General features: G+C 39.5%; 2 protein-coding genes across 4 annotated transcripts in view; one reads left to right on the forward strand and one right to left on the reverse strand.

Annotated features, from left to right (window-relative positions):
- CCDC90B (coiled-coil domain containing 90B) overlaps positions 1-8,824 on the forward strand; it is a 49,035-nt gene extending 40,211 nt beyond the window's left edge. For all 3 annotated transcript variants that reach the window (XM_043580091.1, XM_043580092.1, XM_043580093.1), the window contains one exon: positions 8,318-8,824. In XM_043580091.1, coding sequence (XP_043436026.1) covers positions 8,318-8,373 — 56 coding nt within the window. In that variant the 3' untranslated portion in view covers positions 8,374-8,824. The remainder of the gene's footprint in view (positions 1-8,317) is intronic.
- A 3,174-nt stretch (positions 8,825-11,998) lies between these two features.
- The window catches only part of ANKRD42 (ankyrin repeat domain 42), a 72,638-nt gene continuing 64,410 nt past the window's right edge, over positions 11,999-20,226 (reverse strand). Inside the window, exons 10-12 of the mRNA XM_043580098.1 lie at positions 19,940-20,066; positions 16,750-16,891; positions 11,999-13,210 (exon numbers count right to left, since the gene is read on the reverse strand). Of these exons, the coding sequence (XP_043436033.1) occupies positions 13,112-13,210; positions 16,750-16,891; positions 19,940-20,066 (368 nt within the window). The 3' untranslated portion in view covers positions 11,999-13,111. The remainder of the gene's footprint in view (positions 13,211-16,749; positions 16,892-19,939; positions 20,067-20,226) is intronic.

The following is a 20,226-nucleotide window of genomic DNA, read 5'->3' on the forward strand; positions in this document are numbered from 1 at the left end:
TAGTAGAAAACCAAAAGTAGATAAACCTATGTTTAGTAAATTAATGTTTTAGTATTTTGTTTTATTTGGAAGTAATCTACATATTTAATGGATTTAAGTCATTTAACTTAGCAAAACTTTAAGGTTTCAAGTTACCAAAAAGATTTGGAGAAACTTTTTTAAAAGTTTCCTTAAAACTTTCTATTTACTCTACTTGTTCTTTAAAATTATATTTAAATTACTGGGGTGTCTGCCTGAGTGACTCAGTCAAGCGTCTGATTTTGGCTCAGGTCATAATCTTGCAGTTTGTGAGTTTGAGGCCTGTTTCGGGCTCTGGGCTGACAGCTCAGAGCCTGGAGCCTGCTTTGGGTTCTGTGTCTCCCTCTCTCTCTCTGCCCTCCTCTGCTCATGTTGTCTGTCTGTCTCTCTCTCACACACACAAATTTTTTTTTAATTTAAAAGTGCTTAAAAAATAAAATCATATTTAAATTACTTACTAAAACCTCATTGAAACATTAGGCAAAGTCAGCCATTATCTTAAGCTATTATTTTTTATTCACAGATCTTATAAAAGAACATGTACTTACTTACTTGGCTAGTAAATTCAAAAGTTTTATATATAATGTTGATAACTCTAAAGACATGTTTGTCTTTTTTTTTTTTTTAATGCTTATTTTCTGAGAGAGAGTGTGCGCACGTGCACAGATTATGGAGGGGCAGAGAGAGAGAGAGGGAGACACAGAATCTGAAGCAGGCTCCAAGCTGCTTCAGCACAGAGCCCGACGCTGGGCTTAAACCCATGAACTGTGACATCGTGATCTGAGCCAAAGTCAGACTCTTAACCCAGTAAACCACCCAGGCGTCCCAAAACATGTTTGTCTTAATTAAACCATCAACCTTAAACTAGCTTTCCTATCAAATATTTTTCCAGATTATATGAACTTGGAAAATACTTGGATTCGTTTTTATCTGAGAGTTTCAGAGACCTCAGTTTTGTAAGTGCTTGCCTTCAAACCAACTAAATAGAGCTCTATTACAAATTAATTTTAACAATACTGTCCAGAGGTAGGAAGTAACCACATAATTACAATGCACATATATAGACTTATGTAAACATACCAATGCTTATAGAGATCTTATAGCTTGTTTTAAAATTACTGCCATGAAATAGGTACTAAATTTGCTAGTTATAAAACTTGGGTCTGAATTTGTTTTTCTGGTAGATGGAATAATAGACATCTGGCAGATGTCTAGATGGCTAGAGCTGTTTCTAGTATGAGTGGAGAAGACACTTAAGATTTATATTTGTCCTTAGCAAGTCAAGTTCCACAAGATTCTTCCCTTTTGTTTTTACTTGGTAAGAATTACCTCCCTGAAATTTGCATTTTAATGAGATGGACTAGGGTAAGAGTTCCTGGAGAAGACCTGGTAGAACATTTTAAAGGCACAGGGAAATAAAGTACAAGCTTCTCGTAGAAGAAATTTTTGTTTCCTTAAGGCCAGAATTTTTACATTTAAAAACTTTTGAGATAAATAGGGGAGGTTTTGGGGGTGGTAAAAAAAAGATTGGAGGTCTTTGAATTGTTTTTGGAATCACGGTCCTGATCCTGTAAAGACTAGATATATAAAATAGGACAGCTATTTTTAATTCCTCCAAGAATTGGGTTGCCACCTCAGTGATGCCAAAGGACTGACAAACCCATCCACCTATGAGAATGTCTTCTTTCCCTCTGGTACATATAACTGAGGGGAGAAGGCCTAAAAGTACTCTGTCAAGCTGTCAATGTCAGCTTTCAGTTTAAACTCCTGGTTATTGAGTCAGTCTGTCAGGTTTCATCTGGGACAAATAGTAAATATTTCTGGCAGTATTAAAGAACTTCAGGGACCCAACAGGCATCCTCAAAGAGGGTGTAAAAGGTACTACCTTCACAAGGTCTAGAGTCACTCCCAAAGAGAGCAAAAAGAAGAACCAACAACCTTCAAGTCCTAGGCAGGCAGAAAACCAAGCCATATTTAGGATGTAAAAATAACAAGCAAGAAGGAAACAGCTCTTCCCACAAAAGATCAATGATCAGTGGATCTAGATTTGGAAAGGAAGTGACAGTGTGAAATTTTATTACCCTCTCTCAAGTGAGCTCAGGAGGTAAGGTGTTCAGAGAAACTCTTAAGGATCCTCCCTGAGTTTAAGAAATTCTCTAACTAAAGCCCTTAATTTGGCCTTTGACCAAAGGGTGAAAGATCCTCTATAACCTCAGGTGGTCTTATTTTAAAAGGTAATTGTTGCCATAGTCTCTTTAGAGTGGAAAGGCAATGTAGACAGAGGATCACTGGGATGAGTACTCAAAGGATAGAGGGGAGAAGTAGGAGTTACAGCACATCTTATTAGTCTTGTTTTAGATACCTTTTCTCTTTTTCATTAGCTTTTTTAATGAAACTATTTTAGAATTTTAAAACCTTTTAGAGGATTCTGCTTGCTAATTGGACCATTTGTTCTGTTTAATTTGAGAGCCCTTGCTTTCAAGTATTCTTCTTAAATGAATGAGGTTGTCTAATTGGAGTGTTCCCCCATAATGGCCATTGTAATTCCACATTGTTCTCAGTAAAATTTATTCATTTCACTAGTTATCTGCATCTTTTAGGACTAAGTTTTTAGACACAAAATAAGCAGCTGTGCCAGAAGGTGGCACACTCAACTCTCTGAACATAAAGAATCTCATTTCTTTAGCTAGGCCTTTGGGTTTCTCAGAGCCAAACTAATACCTAAGAGGGACTTGCTGCTGTTTTGGGGGTTATACATGTGTTACAGTGTGCCTCGTTACACAGTTTTCTTGATGTTGGCAGTTGACCTAGTATCAGTCTACCTCTTCCATGACCATCTTTCAAACACAAGAGTCTTTGGGTCAGGTGGGCAAGTACCCTAATAGCTCTTAAATGTCAATCTGTGCCCACCAATTTTTGCAGCTTTTTGGCCTCCGAGATCCTAGCAGTAGCCTTTATGTACACAAGACAGACATACATGCACCTCAGCACACCAGTAGTAACCAAAATAATGTCCCTGCAGACTGTCCAAAAGCAGGCCATGCACACCACCAGCAACTCCTAAAGTGGACTCCAGCAGATTCAAGGAGACTGTGGACTGGAACTGGGGGAAGGATTCCAATGTGGAATTATAGATTGAACCAGGGCACTCCATTAGAGCCTCTGCTGTAGGTCTAAACTGACTCCTGAACCCAGGACTGGAGAATCAATTAGATCCGCAACTTGACCACAAAAAGTGGAGCTGAAACTGAGAGGGACTTACCAGTGGTCTTCAGAAATGGCAAGGACAGCACACTCTAAGGTTTTCTGGGTGCCACACGTGTATTTCTCATTGTCCCCAAATGCCAACAGATGTTCGCTGCCACCGGATGTGTTAAAAAACAAAACTAAGCAAACTTGAAGATCTAATTGGCTTTATTAAACAGTTCATGAATTGGGCAGCATCTCATCTAGCAAGTAGAGGCGAACTCTCAGAAGTTGTACAAAATGGAAGGTTTGGGGGCACCTGGCTAGCTCAGTTGGGAAAGCATGCTGACTCTTGCCCTGAGTTTGAGCCCCACACTGGGTATAGAGATTAAATAAATAAAACTTGGGGAAAAAATAGAAGGTTTTTGTAGAAGGAGGGTCGGGCAAGAAGGTTATTAGCAAAAGAAAGGGACTGTTCCGGGCAAAGTCCCTTTCCCTTAGTGGGAGTGCAGGTAGTTTTATCATGCAAATTACTTCATCTTCTTTTAGGGGATGGAGGGCACCCTTGCGGATGACCGCAAAATTCCCACTGACTGGTTAAGACTACACTTCTGGGGCAGGTTTAAACTGCAATTAGATTAGGTAATAAGCTTCAGTTTGGGGACCCAGCCTAAGTGACATTTGGGGTGTGTGGTTTTTCCTTTTTAATACTGTGTTTGTCAGAGAAAGTAATTGCTGACATTTGATTTTGAGATCTGTTAGCTACTATCTCCCAGGGTAACTATGGAGCACAAAAGAAAAAAAGGAGGAAGTATAACAGGTTTCCTTTATCACTTGCAGTGGAAGTTTAACAAGCAGTTAGTATATAAGTTTAACGGGCAACTCTGCAACCTACTAATAGGAAAAAGCATATAGATGTCAAAGAAATGTATAAAAACAAGTACAGAATGATGCAAAAAAGATAAATTGGTTGCTCCACAGTGGAAAGAAATGAAAATTTTATTTTTATTCCTACATTCTTCCATAAGGATTTGAGTGGACCTCCAGAGAACGATCACTAAAATAGATACAGGCAAAAATGATAACAAGTATAGGGGGGAAATTACCTTTTTACCTTAAATCCAGCTGAGCACAGATACTACCCAAAAATTAGACTGTCACATACTGAGCTCAGGTACCATGTGACCTGACCCAGTTACAGGGCCCGAAGGAATGAGAAAAATGCCCTACATTCATAGTACTTTCTTTTTATAAAAAGTAATGTGTTTTCATAAATTGTGTCCTATAACCAAAAGCAATATAGTTGAAGTGAAAGCCTTCCACTCCCTCCCCACATATATTTACTATTAGTAGATCTCTTTCTAGGCTTTTTCTTATGTATATAAACATTACAGATTATTAAAAACAATAGATTGTATTGTACAGACTACAGCTTTTTCAAATTTAACCAAATGTTTTAAGTATCTTTGCGTGGCAAAACATATGTATCTTTTTACTCAAAAGCAGAGTATTCCATTATATGAAAAAGCCATAATTTATTTTTCCAAACCTCTATTAACATTCTGCCAGTTTTTCATTATGAGAAATAGTGCATCCAACAGCCATGTATGTGTAAACATCACATTCACAGACACACATTTTGTGTCTTTATGCTAGTATTTCTATATAATAAATTGTTTATGAACATCTAAAATTGGGGGTCAAAGAGATAATGCACATTTAAAATCATTTATATTATTTTCCAAAATAAAATTTCTGATTTATACCATCAGTGGTTTTCTGGACAGCCACTGATTATGTTAACCTGGCAGGAGTAGAAGTGGAGCCTGCCCCGCTCCCCTGCCCTCAGTTGATACATACCCCCTTCCTCTCTTCAACTTGAATCTTTTACAATGTTTTGTCTTTTTAAAATACTGAGCTTCTGTTGAAGATTCATTTGAAAAATACTTCTAAGACTAAAACAGGTTTTGAAAACCACTTTTCTAGCAAAGTCTCTGGAACCATACATCTTTAGTTCATTGGTGATGTTCAGGGGAAATTACAAAATAGCCCAGTTTGCAGCATTCAATTCCACCTTCAAAACAGATCTCCGAGCAACCCAGGTTAGGAGGAGCTTCAGATTCCACTCAGCTTCCTCTAGAATATTTATCCAAAGATCAGTATCTTAGTTAAAAATAAAGTCCCTTTTACCTTCAGTTTGAAGATGGTGGTCATCTCCAGAAAGCTTTCTTTCAGTAATGGCTGTATATAAGACAGACTTGTATAGATTTATTGGCAGTGACAAAAGAAATTAACAAGTTATTGTTTAGAAATTAGCCAGTCATTCGGGCACCTGGGTGGCTCAGTCTGTTGGTAATCCAACTTCAGCTCGGGTCTTGATCTCATGGTTTGTGAGTTCTGGGCCTGCGTGGGACTCTGCTGACAGCTCAGAGCCTGGAGCCTGTTTCGGATTCTGTGTCTCCCTCTCTCTCTGCCCCCCTTTCCTGCTCACGTGCTCTCTCACTCTCTCTCTCTAAGATAAATATTTAAAAATCAAAAAGAAAAAAGAAATTAGTCATTGTTTACAAAAATACATCTAAGTTACCTTCGTTTCCTTCTTTTCACTGAGGATTTGGAATCATCCTCTTTGAAGGCATTTTCTTTCCTCCTTTTCCTTCAAATATATGTTATTGCTGAGGTTATTGTTAAGCCTTTTAGGAAATTAGAATCTCATACTCAGCAGGTGGGGAGGTAAGGTCATGAGTAGATCAGTTGGGCATAGAATACCTGAGATGTTGCACATAAAACAGTAATACTCCACTTACCTGAGATTCACATACTGAATTCAGTCTTGAGCAGAAGGAAAAAAAAAAGGAAAAAAATACTAATAAAGCCCCAGCATTAAAGATCTTAGATTTCCCTTAGAGAAGAAACCCTTATAAATTGTAATCAGTTTGGATAATTTGGTTTCCCATCATGTATCAATCAAGACTCTTAGTTTCAATGATCATACATCCAACTTGAACTAGCTTAGACATTGAAAGAAATTCATTAGTTTACATATTGAATTCTGGAAGGGCAGAGGTATAGCTTGAACTCCAGGATAATTAGAATCACAGTTTACTCATTATCTTGTCCCTGAATATCTGCCTCATTCTCTTATCCATCTTTCTTCCTGGGTTGGAAACATGGGTACTAATAGCTTCCAGACTCCTATCGTGCCAGTTTCACCAACCAAGAAGATTTACCCCTTTCCTTATGTCCAATTCAGAAAATCCCCAGGAGGAGTCTCTATGGCCCATCTTGGGTCAAACACCAACCTTTGACCCAGATCACTGTTGCCAAGGAGATAAGAACTGTTAAGACAGTGGCAGTTTCCATTTGATCTATATAGTTAATGTAGTAGATTCTGTTCTAGGCAGACAAGTAATAACAGGAGCTAACATTTACAGGGTATTTAAGAGGTACCAGGTACAAGGTCACCTGAGCATCCTGTATAGGGATGTGTTCTTCACAGGCCATAGAAAATAACAAATGTGAAAGCTATTTGGGTGGCAGGGTAACAGTAATGGGAAGTAACAGCTGACAAGAGAAATGAGAAACTTAAATACAGAACCATTATGTTGTATATTGTACACATCAGGCTCTGCACTGACAATGCAGAGCCTGCTTGGGATTCTGTCTCCTCTCTCCCCTTCCTCTACTCGTGCTATCTCTCTCATGCTCACTCTCTCAAAATATAAATAAACGTTAAACAGCTTTGGACATAGGTACACATAATGTTGACTCCTTGTCCACCACTTGCCAGCAATATAACTTGGAGCTTATTGGCTTATCTATACAGTGGGACACCACCAATCTTGTATGGTTTTAATCGTGGCTACATAAGATAATGTTTATAATTGTTCAGCACACTGCCTGGAACATGGCAAATAGTTTCAGGATCCAGTAGGTGAATGTATAATTGAATTGACCAGTGGCAATAAGACAAGAAACTTAAGTGTTATTCTTCCTCTTCAAATATCCAGCCTCCCTGTGTGTTATCGTTAACCAAGTTTCAATTAATCTTAGGATCACATGGATATATATTATATATTAAAATTACAGTAGCTTTATCATGAAAGGCTGTTTCTTGCATCTTTAGTCAAAAAAGTTTGCCACTCATCTCAGAGTCTCTATTTTAAAAGTTAAGGCTGGGGGCGCCTGGGTGGCGTAGTCGGTTAAGTGTCCGACTTCAGCCAGGTCACGATCTCGCAGTCCGTGAGTTCGAGCCCCGCGTCAGGCTCTGGGCTGATGGCTCAGAGCCTGGAGCCTGTTTCCGATTCTGTGTCTCCCTCTCTCTCTGCCCCTCCCCTGTTCATGCTCTGTCTCTCTCTGTCCCAAAAATAAATAAACGTTGAAAAAAAAAAATTAAAAAAAAAAAAAAAGTTAAGGCTGTTAAAACACACTAGAAAAACTAAGGAGTCACTAAAAGCCTCACCCAGATTTAACTTCTTAAAGGAGAACAAGGTTTTCTACCTAGAATGATGTAACAAAGAATAGGTAGTATGTTAACTACTTGAAAAGCCTGATGCCTTTTCTGCCTTTTCATCTACCTCACTGAGATTTTTTTATAGGCTTTTCATTAAAATTTCATTTATAAATTTGTTAATCATGAAATTGTTTTTAAATGTACTGAAAAAGCAATTAAAATTTTTTCATGGATAATACAGATGTCTATTAGCTTTACATCATTTTTTCATATATAAGAAAGTTTTTCCACTTACAAGATCTAAAATTCAATTTCATAATTAAAGTAGTCATTTAATATTTAATAAAGTATTAAAGTAGCATTGTTAATGCTAATTATAATGACTTTAAACACTGTTCACAGAATCTAACTGACATAATTTGTAAACTATCATCCTTACTGAGGTTTTAAATACAGGAAGCTTTTAAAAATTGGTATTAATCCTGCCCTAAAGGATAGCCTTTATCCTTAGCTTAATTTTCTGGGAATAAAAAACCTAAGGTAGAAAAAAGATTGGATTTCCTTTGTCTTTTGCTCTTCATTTAAATTGAAGATGACATTGTTGTGTTTGTCTCTGTAAAATAATCACAAATGCATGACCCATAACCTGGTTTCTTTTCACAGCCTCAGTGTTTACATGCCTGGCAATAGCATTGGGATTTTACAGAATCTGGAAATAGCAGAGAAACTACTATATTCTTCTACTGCTGGCCACTGCTATTGACTTCTTAGAACACTACACCAGGAGAGATTACTTGGAGTGAAATTTGCAGCAGGTACTTAGTAAAACAAGATTATTCAAAGCACATGTGGACTAAAAAGAAATGTTTTAGAATGGGAAGATGTATTTTGTGTATTTTATATGTGTCTTTATTTTATCATGTTGAAAAGCTGTTCAAAGTCCGATTGAGATAAAAGGCCTTTTGTCTTTATCCTTTTAATAGTTCATAGAAGCTGAGCCTGAGCTTTCTTGTGTTTGCTTGAACAACTGTATATCATATAGGATTTCTTTGATGTCTGTTGCAAATTTAAAAACTATTCCTAAGCCTACATACTTGTTACTTTACTCAACTTTCCTGGTAACTACTGCACCATTACCTTTTCATGTAAAATAAAATGTTGTCCTGGATGAAACTGGAGAGTGTTATGCTAAGTGAAATAAGTCATACAGAGAAAGATACCATATGTTTTCACTCTTACGTGGATCCTGAGAAACTTAACAGAAGACCATGGGGGAGGGGAAGGAAAAAAAAAAAAAGAGGTTAGAGAGGGAGGGAGCCAAAACATAAGAGACTCTTAAAAACTGAGAACAGGGGCGCCTGGGTGGCTCAGTCGGTTGAGCTTCCGACTTCGACTCAGGTCACGATCTCACTGTCTGTGAGTTCGAGCCCCGCGTCGGGCTCTGTGCTGACAGCTCAGAGCCTGAAGCCTGCTTTGGATTCTGTGTCTCCCTCTCTCACCCTCCCCTGCTCATGCTCTGTCTCTCTGTCTCAAAAATAAAATAAAACATTAAAAAAATTTTTAATAAAAAATAAAAAACTGAGAACTGAGGGTTGATGGGGGGTGGGAGGGAGGGGAGGGTGGGTGATGGGTATTGAGGAGGGCACCTGTTGGGATGAGCACTGGGTGTTGTATGGAAACCAATTTGACAATACATTTCATATTTAAAAAAAAAAATTTATGGGGCACCTGGGTGGCTCAGTTGGTTAAGCGTCCAACTTTGGCTCAGGTCATGATCTCACAGTCCGTGAGTTTGAGCCCGTCAGGCTCTGTGCTGACAGCTCAGAGTCCAGAGCCTGTTTCAGAGTCTGTGTCTCCCTCTCTCTCTGACCCTCCCCCATTCATGCTCTTTCTCTGTCTCAAAAATAAATAAACATTAAAAAAAAAATTTTTTTTAATTTAAAAATTAAATAAATAAATAAAATGTCATTAAAAAATTGTTTGGATTTTAAAGGCAACTTACCATCTAACTGGAGATTTGGGGTTTTTTGGTAGTGGATTAAAACAATAACCTTTAAAATCATGTGTACCCTAGTGCAGTTATATGACAGTATGAAATCTAAAGAGTTGCCAATGTCTTGAACTCTGAGTATTACATACACTTTTTTTGATTCACAAAAGCCAATTTATCCCTGCTTTTTAGGAATTCATCTTAAACTTATTACATAAAATGAAGGGTTTTGTTTGTTTTATGATTCCCTTAAATTCAGTAAACTTCCATTCGGTGACAAAGTAGATCAGGCAGAGTTTTATAAGGATCAGTTGAGAGTCAGTAAAAACCCTTCAGTGTATTTAAAAAGCAAATCAAAGTTTATAATTCCCCTTTTGTCAGTCTTTAAGATTTTAGATATATAAAAGCAGTATTTTTTTTTTAATATAAAGAAAAAATGAGGCAACGGAAAAAGCTATGGTCACCAACACTAAACTGATTGTCATTTTATGGACTAATAAATAAAAGGTTGAAACTCTTGATTTCAGCTCACATCATATCTCACGTGTGGGTTCGAGCCCTGTGCTGGGCTCTGTGCTGACAGTGCAGAGCCTGCTTGAGATGCTCGCTTGCTCTCTCAAAAAGTAAATAAACTTTAAAAAACACAACAATATTTCTACTTCTATCTCTAACATCTTTTTTTCATTTCTATTTTTGTTTTTCATTAACATAATTTGGCATAATAAAAATATATTTGGTCTTTGTCCCCAGTTCCTGGCACAGATCTCCTAAAACCCTTACCATTTCTTGATAGAGGTAATTACAGGCTTCTTTCCGTTTTCTTGGCACACAGCTCCTGAAATCCTTTAAATCTTTGGAATAAGAGTGGGTTTTGTATGCTGAGATGACCGGTGGCTGGGAACCCTTATATAACTTCAGAATGGGGACCGGTTGCCAAATAGACCAAGGCATGATTAGAGGGTGAAACTTTCAGCCTCCCTGACCTCCCAACTCAACTCAACCTTTGGGGAAGGGAGAAGGACATGAGAGGAGCTGGAGGTTGATTGAGTTCAGTCACTACTGGCCAACCCAAGGAACACATCAGGCCACTGGTGACACAACAGGAGAAGGCATGGAAGCCTCATGCACTGCTCACTCCATACCTTGCCCCCTGCCTCTCCTTCATTTGGTGGTTCCTGAGACGTAGCCTTTCTAATAAACTAATAGTAAAGTGTTTCTCCAAGTTCCTTCCAGCAAATTGTTGAACCTGAGGAGAGGGTTCCTGAGACCTCCAAAAGTACCGCTGATTAGTCAGAAGTACCAATGACAACCTGGGACTTGCAAAAGGATGTCTGAAGTGGGGGCATTCTTGTGGGACTGAGCTCTTAACCTGTGGAGTCTGATGCCAACTCTGGGTAATGTCAGAATTGGACCGTTGAACATCCGGATAGTGTCAGAAAATCCAAGAACTGGTTGTGCTGGAAACAGCACACATGACAATACATGTATGCGATTTATGATTAAATACATGTAATTTGAGGGTGTTACAGTCTTGATCTAGCTGCTCTACTAAGACCCAAAATAATAATTGTTTAAAGAACAAAGAGGTTTAGTTCTCACTTACCTGCAGTCCAAGTGTAAGCATTCCAGGGCTAATATGCCAGCTCCGTGGGATCTGGGCACAAGATCCTTTTCATCTTATTACTCTACCCTTCCTGGTGTTGCCCTCATTCACAAGGTCCTGTGACTCACCACCATATCCACATTCTTCCAGAAGTAGAAAAGGGCAAGATGTAGGCAAGCCCTTTCCCTTTAAGGGCAAGACCCTGAGGTTTTATACGCCATTTTGGTTCATACTCTATTGGCCACAACTTGGTGTCTTAGCTGCAAAGGAGATTGGGAAGTTAGCCCTTATCCTGAGCAGCCACAAGCCAGGTAAGTGGTAACACTGTGGGGGAAAAAGGGAGAACAGGTACTGGGGGGCAACCAGGGAACCTCTGCCTCAAGGGTGCACGTTTCTATGACCACAGTCATCTAGTTCTTCCCTACCTCTCTGCTACAGAGAGAGACACGAGATGTGGCCTGGAGAAAACCAGAGCAAGAATAACAAACTAGAGTATATAGCATTAACTTAGGGTCACCGGGCGGGAAGGAAGAAGTAAGGCTGTACGTAGTCCCAGAAGGTGAGAAATAATGGATTTGGGAATTCCTGTGGTGGTCAAGAATGCAGATGCTGACCCTTCCCCACTAAGGTTAGGGTCTTCCACATTGCTGTGTGATTCTGAGCAAATCAATCTTCCAGCTATAAAATATACCTGTCTCCCACTGCTGTGGTGAGAATTAAGAGATAATATGTGGAAAGGACTTACGCATAGTAAGTACCAAATAAATGTTTTATTATACGTTGAAGGCCTATTGGAAACCACAGAGAAACTAACACTAATGACTATAAAGGTTATCAAAAGGATAGTTCAGGCATTTTTTAAAACCTGTTTACAAACCCTTGATCAGCCTGATCTTAGCACTCCGATGCACCCATGTCAGGGCAAACTGGTCCTGATGACACTGTGTCAGAATGGCCTTCAGCGTCCATGTAAATAAAGCACATGTCAGGACCCAGAGGGTGAGCATCTGGTGAATGGTGAGAAAGCTGCTCCCTGGGAAGCCCAAAGCCAACAATCAGCTCTTCAGGAGGAGGCAAGATATAGACAACTGCCCCACGACCAAATCGGCTACATCAAGGAGGGAGCAGGTAGAGGTAGGAAGGGAGGGAATGAAGTCTGAACTGAAATGAAATGCTGGGTTCTTTTCTGGTCAGCAATGTCAGGGGGGAAAGGAGGAAGAAAGAATAACAAAACCATGTGTCTTTTATCCTGTCCAGTCTGCCTCATTTCTGTGTTGCTTTCTTATAAAGCTTGTGAGACAAGGCAATGGTTGAATTCTAAAACAGATTATTTAAATAGGTATCCTTAGCAAACACATACTATGATTTTTTTTTCTTTTACAAGAACAGATTTTCACTTTACATAAAACTTTCCTGAGATACTTGGTTGTTACTGTAAAGACGTCCTTTTCTAAAATTTACTTGTCTGATGCTGCATTTTCTCCTAAATCCACATGCTTTCTAAAAGTCATTTGAAAAGTTAAAAAATGATAGTCTCTAGAAAGTTAAAGAAAATTCTCTTATGGCTTCATAATAATTTTTAATGTCTACATTTCTTTTGATTACTGACTGTACCACCTTATATTTTAAAGTTTGTGTGATTACTTGCAAAATTAATTACTCGTAAATGTGGAGTCTTGCCTACATAAATATATAAAAGTATATTGGGAGAGGGAGTATAGCTAAGTGCATGCAACTTTAGCAATCCCTTTGATAGTCTATATTTCTGCCTTCATAACTGGGATAGCATATATAAGAGTAACTCTGAAGAGAACTTATATAGGTTTTATATCAATTTAAAAATGAAAAACAAGTTTATTTAAAGTTATTTCATTGATGAATACCTTCTCACAAAAACTCCCCCAGAAGACACCTTTTTCTTCACTCGCCTTTTATCTTTGCTTGAGTCAGTAGAGTCCTCTTCCTACAGAGAAAAAGGCCAAATGAGAGATCTGCAGTAGACACAATTTCATCTTTCTACATGATCTGTTCCAAAAGAAGAAATTTAGCCATACTGTTATTTTCAACTCTGGGTTAAAATTTAGGCTTTTGTATAAATAAATTCTCAAATCTGAAGTATCAGTCCATCATACTGTGCTGATTCATGGACTAGGTAGGAGACACCTAGAGAAACCAACCAGTGCTGGCTCTGCCTGATACATCCCCAAAAGAGAACAGCCCTATTTCTGCTTTTTTTCTTAGCCTGTCACTTCTCAATATACTGCTAAATGACACAACAGTGTTAGAGTGTCATCGCCTGGATTCTTTGCAAGCCCGGTCGTAGTAGAAACCACATCTAGTTCCTTCCATTCCTTCATTCCACATCCACTCCATTCCTTCCTCTGTGTTCATACAACATCCTTCTACTGCCCTTGTCTCACTCTCCACTCTGCCCGCCACCACTGTTTCCAAATATTTCTCATCCATCATGGTATTCTCAGGACCTAGCACAGAAGATCCACTTAATGCCACAAGGAGCAAGAGAGAGCTAGAAATAAGGTGACACTCAGCAGATGCTACTCATCCATGAGTAATTCTCCCAGTCAAAAATGCTCTGCACCCAGCTGGTCAGGACACAGCTGAATGCAGGGGCTCCAAGAACCACACAAGGCACATACATGCTGGGGTTAGGATTCCACCAGGTGTTCCTGCCCACACCTTTGCACTATAAATATGGTCACTATTATCAAAACCAATTGCTGCTGCTGTTACTATTATCAAAAACTATTTAAGTACATTACAGATGTCAGACGATCCTAAGAAACTACCCTGAGAAATTTTTCCTGGATAAAAATTATACTATTACAGACTGTTGCAGAGAAAATTCTTCAAGGCACAGCTGAATGCAATCATAGGTCCTGACCAGAAGGTGGCAGGAGATTTGGTCAAAATTTCTTAAATCTGTATAAACGAGCACTGAACGGGAAGTTCATTTTATTTATACGTTATGTATTTAGACTCCCAAATAAACTAATTCTTCCTACTCTCAAGTATAGGGCTCCACACATTTATTTATCTACCGACAATGTTTATGCAGCTTGAACATGGAAAATGAAAAGGAAAGAAAAAGAAAAGGATATGAAAAAGCGTGAATGTACTCCTATGAATACTACGAGACAGAAAATACCTCAGTATTGCCACTTAGTCTTTCATTTAACATCAATACAACTTTGTGAGACCGGTGTTATTCCCATTTCAAAGATGAACTGAAGACTCAGAAGCTTTTGCAGAAAAGAAGCAGTGGCAGGACTGCAGCTGCCAAAAAAGGTTGGTGCCATTTGCTCATTTATGAAAAATCGATAAACCTAAAGTAGGACTGCAAAAGATGGTGGGCCCAGAGTACAGTGAGCTTGAGTCGGCTCTCCTGAAAACCACATGGTTGGTAGAGAGCAGAGCTTTAGGGGGGATGTGCGGTAGCATGTGGAATCGAGCCCAACCATGAGAACAGATGTTCTGGGGTAAGAAAATAATATTTTAAATAGCTACTAAAAATTTTCTAGGTAGACAAATCGATTTGGAATGACTCAAAGATGGTGAGGCTTGGGTAATCTCCAAAAGATGTAGGATCTGGTGCTGCCAGGAGGCAGAGGCGGCGGATCTCCTGCCGCAGGTTGAGGCGGCACATCAGGATTCAGACTATAGGGGGTAGTTTATGAAATGTGTGTGTCCTCAGGTCCCCGGCCAATACCCAGTGACCGCACAGGCTGCCCTCTCTACACAAAAGCTTCCCACAGTGGCTAGGAGTGGTGCAAGGTAAGCACTGCAAAAATGAAGAGAATGGGTTATAATTAATTCTGTCTCTTGGAAAAGTAAGGGCTGGTAAGATACCAAAACTGACAGAAAGTGTGTGAATGCATGCATGCAGAGAAATACACACACGTGTTTGTAGATGAATAGAATGCTGTTGACACGAGACACACCAAACCATTACCAGTAGCTTCCTCTGGAGAGTTGGACTTGGTATGGGAAGGAACGACTGCCCTGCTTTTAACATTTTATAACAAGCACATGTGTTAATATTTTTAAAGTGGTTATTAAAGAGACTAATAAGTTTGTACAAAATAAAAAGGAGCCAGGAAGTTCTTCTTATAAATCAGAGTTGAGAATTAACTCACCCACGATGACCAAAGAAAACATTTCCCTACGGAAAGAAAACACGAAATGCACCTGAATCGCTACCCTGTGTCACATGAGCTTCCACAAGGGCTACATCAAGCTGTCTTCGTTCACAAGAGAGAGTGAGGGTCACAGAGTCTCCCCAGTTTGCATTCTGCCTGCTCTGCTCTGAGACCAGAGGGCCGTGACATGAGCACCACTGTGGGTCACCTGCTGTCACTTTCATTCTATTTTCCATACTCTACCTGCTTTTCTGTATTTGTTCTTTGTATCTGACTCTTATATCCATTTCTTTTCAGCTTCCTCCTACACATTTGTCCTTTTTGTCACTCTAAAGCATTTTTCTAGATTTTAGAGCTACATTTTGAATTCCAAATTCATAATTCTAGCCAAGAATTATAAGCAGAGCTAAAACTATGGGATCAAAAAGTAGAGATTGACTACTGATCTCACCATTACTAGCTGTGTGAATTTAGACAAGTCACTTAAAGTCTCTGAGCCTCGGTTTCCTCACATTAAATGAGGGCAGATCAAATGACATATGCTAACACATGAAAGAACTTTGTGAAGGTGAAGCGTTACAGATGTTAGTTTTTACTACTCTGCAATCTGAACAAAAGGATGCTATGACCACTCCCACATTGGCTCCTTTCTACTCTTCCAACTGCTTTTGCATCCAACTGCTCGCATCGGCAGCACATTTACTAACAATTTCTTTTGAGGAGCTGAAGCTTTCTTACATGGAATAATTATTCTGGCTATTTAGAATGTTAAGGTATACAGATTCCAGCTGTCTGAGAATTACTATTACTCTGCTTATAAAAAAATATTTTTCCTCAGGGCACCTGGGTGGCTCAGTCAGTTAAGCCTCCGGCTTCGGCTCAGGTCATGATCTCACAGTTCGTGAGTTTGAGCTCTGCATTGGGCTCTGTGCTGACAGCTCAGAACATGGAGCCTGCTTCGGGTTCTGTGACTCCCTCTCTGTCTGCCCCTCCCCTGCTGAAGCCCTCTAAATAAATATTAAAAAATACATTTTTTCCTCATGTGTCACAAACAATGACACTGCACACCTCTGAGGATGCTATACTAGCCAGTATATATGTATATGTAAGTATGTGTGTGTACATATAAAGTTTTATACTGTTATATACATAACTCCTTTAATCTTTACAACACTTTACCAAGTACAAATTATTAACTATGGCTTAAAAATAAGGCACAGAGAGGTTAAATGACTTGTCCAAACTAAAAAGGGTTATGACCAAGATTCAAACCCTAGCTTAGACTCTTAGCTACTCTTATATACTACTTCTTGAGAGAGATAAATGTGTTAAGAAGGACACCAACCACAGCAAAGCTGGAGACCTGAATATTTTCCAGTGTCTTCCTGAGTTGATCTACCTCTGCGCAATACTCATCCAGCTGACCTTCTAATTTTTCTCTGCGTAGCCGTTCATACTCCAGCTGGCCCTGCAGCTCCTTGATTGTCCTATCAAAAAAGTTGTTTTCAGTCAGTCTTCAATATGAGCTACCAATTATTTTTGGCAATAGCGAAAAGCATACATGCATTGTATTTAAGGCAAATAAAACAAAGAAATAATTTATTCAACAAATAGGTACTGAGAGTCTAGTATGAGCCAGCACTGATCTAGACACTGGGGAATGAAACAGGCCAAATCTGCCTTCCTCAGGCTTATCTTAGCTATGGAAGAAGACAGTAAAGAAACAAGTAAATAATATGGTATGGGGAAAGGTGATGAATGCCAAGGGAGAAAAAATTTAAGCAAGAAAGAGTAATATAAAATGTCGCCAAGGAGGGGATTAATACTTCAGACACAGTGGCCAGGGAAGGCCTTCCTGAGAAGGGGGCTTCTGAAAAAAATCCTAAAGGAAATGAGAGAGGTAACGACGTAGACATCTGGGGGAAGAGCATTCCAGAGGGAATAGCATGTGCAAAGGCCCTAAGGCAGAAGTATGCCTGGCGAACTGGAAGAAAACCAGAAGCCAACGTGGCTGGAGTAAAGTATAAAAGGAAGACTAGTAGGTCACAGAGTCAAAAGAGAGCCAGAATAAGCAGGGCCTTCTAGGTCACAGCAAGAATCTAGGCTTTCACCCTGAATGAAGAGGGGAAGCCATTGGAGGGTCTGGGCAGAGAAACAGCATGAGCTTAGACTTTTGTTTTGCTTTCGTATTTTTTTGATGATCTACAATTTGAGTAAAATACAAATATTAACTGAACAATTCAAGGAGTTTTGATTAATGTGTAAACCTTGTAATCACCACAACTGCCAAGATACAGACTATTTTCATTGCCTCAGAAAGTTCCCTCGTGTCCTTCCCAAGTGATCTTCATTTCTCATACGCAACCACATTCTGAATGTCTATCATGTTATATGCTTATAAATGAAATTGCATATTACATACTTTTGTGTGCTTGACTTCCTTCAGTCAACAGTATGTGAGATTTACTGGACCCAGATTTTAACATGATTACTCTGGATGCTGTGTTGAAAAAGACTTCAGGGTTTGGGGACAGAGAATTAGGGGGCAGGGACAGGAAGCTGGAAATGCATCAGGGAGATGTTAAAATAAATCCAGACAAGAGATGATGACACTTGAACCGGGATATTTTTCTGCCTTGTTGCTGGATAGTGGGGGGGAACAGAATTTCCGAAGCAGGCTGGGTGGGATGTCAGGTTCCTGTGAGGGCAATCTAAGAGCATCAGTAGTAGCTCTCTCATGGAAGTGAGCGGAGTTGAGACTGGAAATAGGGAAGAAGAATGTCAACTGATTCAGCAAACAAGATTCAGCAAACAAGAAGGGAAATTCATTCCTAGGACAGAGTAACACCACTGGTGCTTTGCTGTATTGTGACTCTGATCTAACTAAGTGATAACAACAAAATCAAAAGGACATCCCTCAAACCAATACTTGTCCAGTGTTTATTTCCAATTAGACCTAAAAGCACGGGTTTGTACCTAAGGAAAAAATGTCTTAAGATGTACTCAACACAAAGTGGTGAACAAATGCTACAGAAGAATTAAAGCTCACTCAGAAGACACTGAAGTCTCAGCTGACATGAAACTACACTTGGCACAAAGGCTAAAGCAATCTTTGGGGGAGAATCTGTTCAAAATCACATCAACAGGATAACCATTTCACAGTGAAATGTGAATATTAGCATTAAAAGTTCCATTAAGGACTGTTAAAAATCATAATCATCTCAGATAACAGGTTTGGAGTCAAATAGACTCAGGCTCAAATCCTGGCTCCACTTCCCATCCTTTCTCCTGCCTTTGTGACTTCATGAGACTCACTTAACCTCTATATTAAGTCTTGGTTTCCCATACACGTAGTAAGACAATAGCTCCTGGCCCCGTGAAGGCTGCATGAGATAATGTATCTAAGAAGCTTATCTAGTGCTCAGCATACATAGTGCTCAGAAGTTATACAAACAGCCATAGAAGTACTAAGCTACCTTAGAAGGAAAGCAAAGAAAACCAAAGTTTAAGGCTCATTATCTAGGGGAAAAAATGCTCCAGTGTGAAGAACTTTTCCAGACCACAAGGGTTTTCACCCAGGCTCTTAAGCAAAGGCCAATACTAAAAATATTCTACACCTCAAAACACTTTAATCAATGTAGAGGCAGTGAACACCTGAGATACCAAAAAGACCTCTAATTAAAAAGAAATTCTTCTTTTTGTTTTGTTCTGTTTTGTTTTGGTCTGCCACAGCTTCCTAGTGTCTAAGATCCCACTAAGAGGGTATTTTGGCTTACAGCTTTGACTTCAGTTTAAATTCCCAAGTACCTGAAGCTACATTGAGAAGAGGGTGGAGGAAAAGGAAACAGGTCCTAAGAGTGTGAGGGACTCAAGCAAAGGAAAGGGAAAGCAGAGTCCATGTGGGCTGCTCTTTACAGAGCCATGTTTTGATTAGGCCAGAATCCCTTGTCCTGTCTCTCCTTGTTCCCGGTCTGGTGGGAGGAAGTGAGCACGAGGCACCCTCTCTTCCAGCAACACCAAATGTGCAGCAAGGCGATTCAGGGTGCAGGCAGTGACAGGTGAGGGCAGCTATGGAACCCCTCACTGCCCCTGGACACGACCACATTCTCTGATTGGGCAGGACAGTCGGGGAGCCCAGGACCGGGTCTCAGATTTACAAGCAATCAGTCCAATTTGACAGGAACAGGTAGAGACTGTTGGTTGATAAGCTCAAAGTAGGTGTGGTCTCAAAAAAATAGAGTTGCAGTTTTACAAGATGAAAAGAGTTCAGGAGATCGGTTGTGCAAAACTGTGAAAGTACTTAACACCACTGAATTGTACCCTTAGAAATGGTTAAGATGATACATTCCATGTTATGTGTATTTTACCACAACCAAAAATCATCTTAACATCTTCTCCATCTGGGGGCTTAAGAGAAAAACTGGCTGGAACCTTACACCCTTTGGTGAGGATGGAAAAACAGGTTGTCAACAAACCCTTACACAGCATTTAGAAAGGTAACTAAAAGCAAACCATAATAGTTCGGAGGACATTACTTTTCTGACTCAAGCTGTTCTTTCTTCTGCTTTAGATCTTCTTCTGTTATCCCTCCCAAGTGTTTATAGTTGCTCTCAGCAATTTCCAGCATGTGTCTCAATTCAACAATTTTCTTATAAGCTCTCACTGCAAGACAAAGTTGAATAGGAACCTTGTTTAGACAGATAACAGCTCATGTGTTCACAGGATGCTGGTCCTGAAACATGCTTCTTTGAGAGCCAGTGCCTCAACGCTCTGGGGAAGGGGGTGAGGGGAAGATGGCATACACATAGAGGATAAATATCAG

Source organism: Prionailurus bengalensis, chromosome D1 (assembly GCF_016509475.1).
Source record: "Prionailurus bengalensis isolate Pbe53 chromosome D1, Fcat_Pben_1.1_paternal_pri, whole genome shotgun sequence".
Lineage (NCBI taxonomy): Eukaryota > Metazoa > Chordata > Mammalia > Carnivora > Felidae > Prionailurus > Prionailurus bengalensis.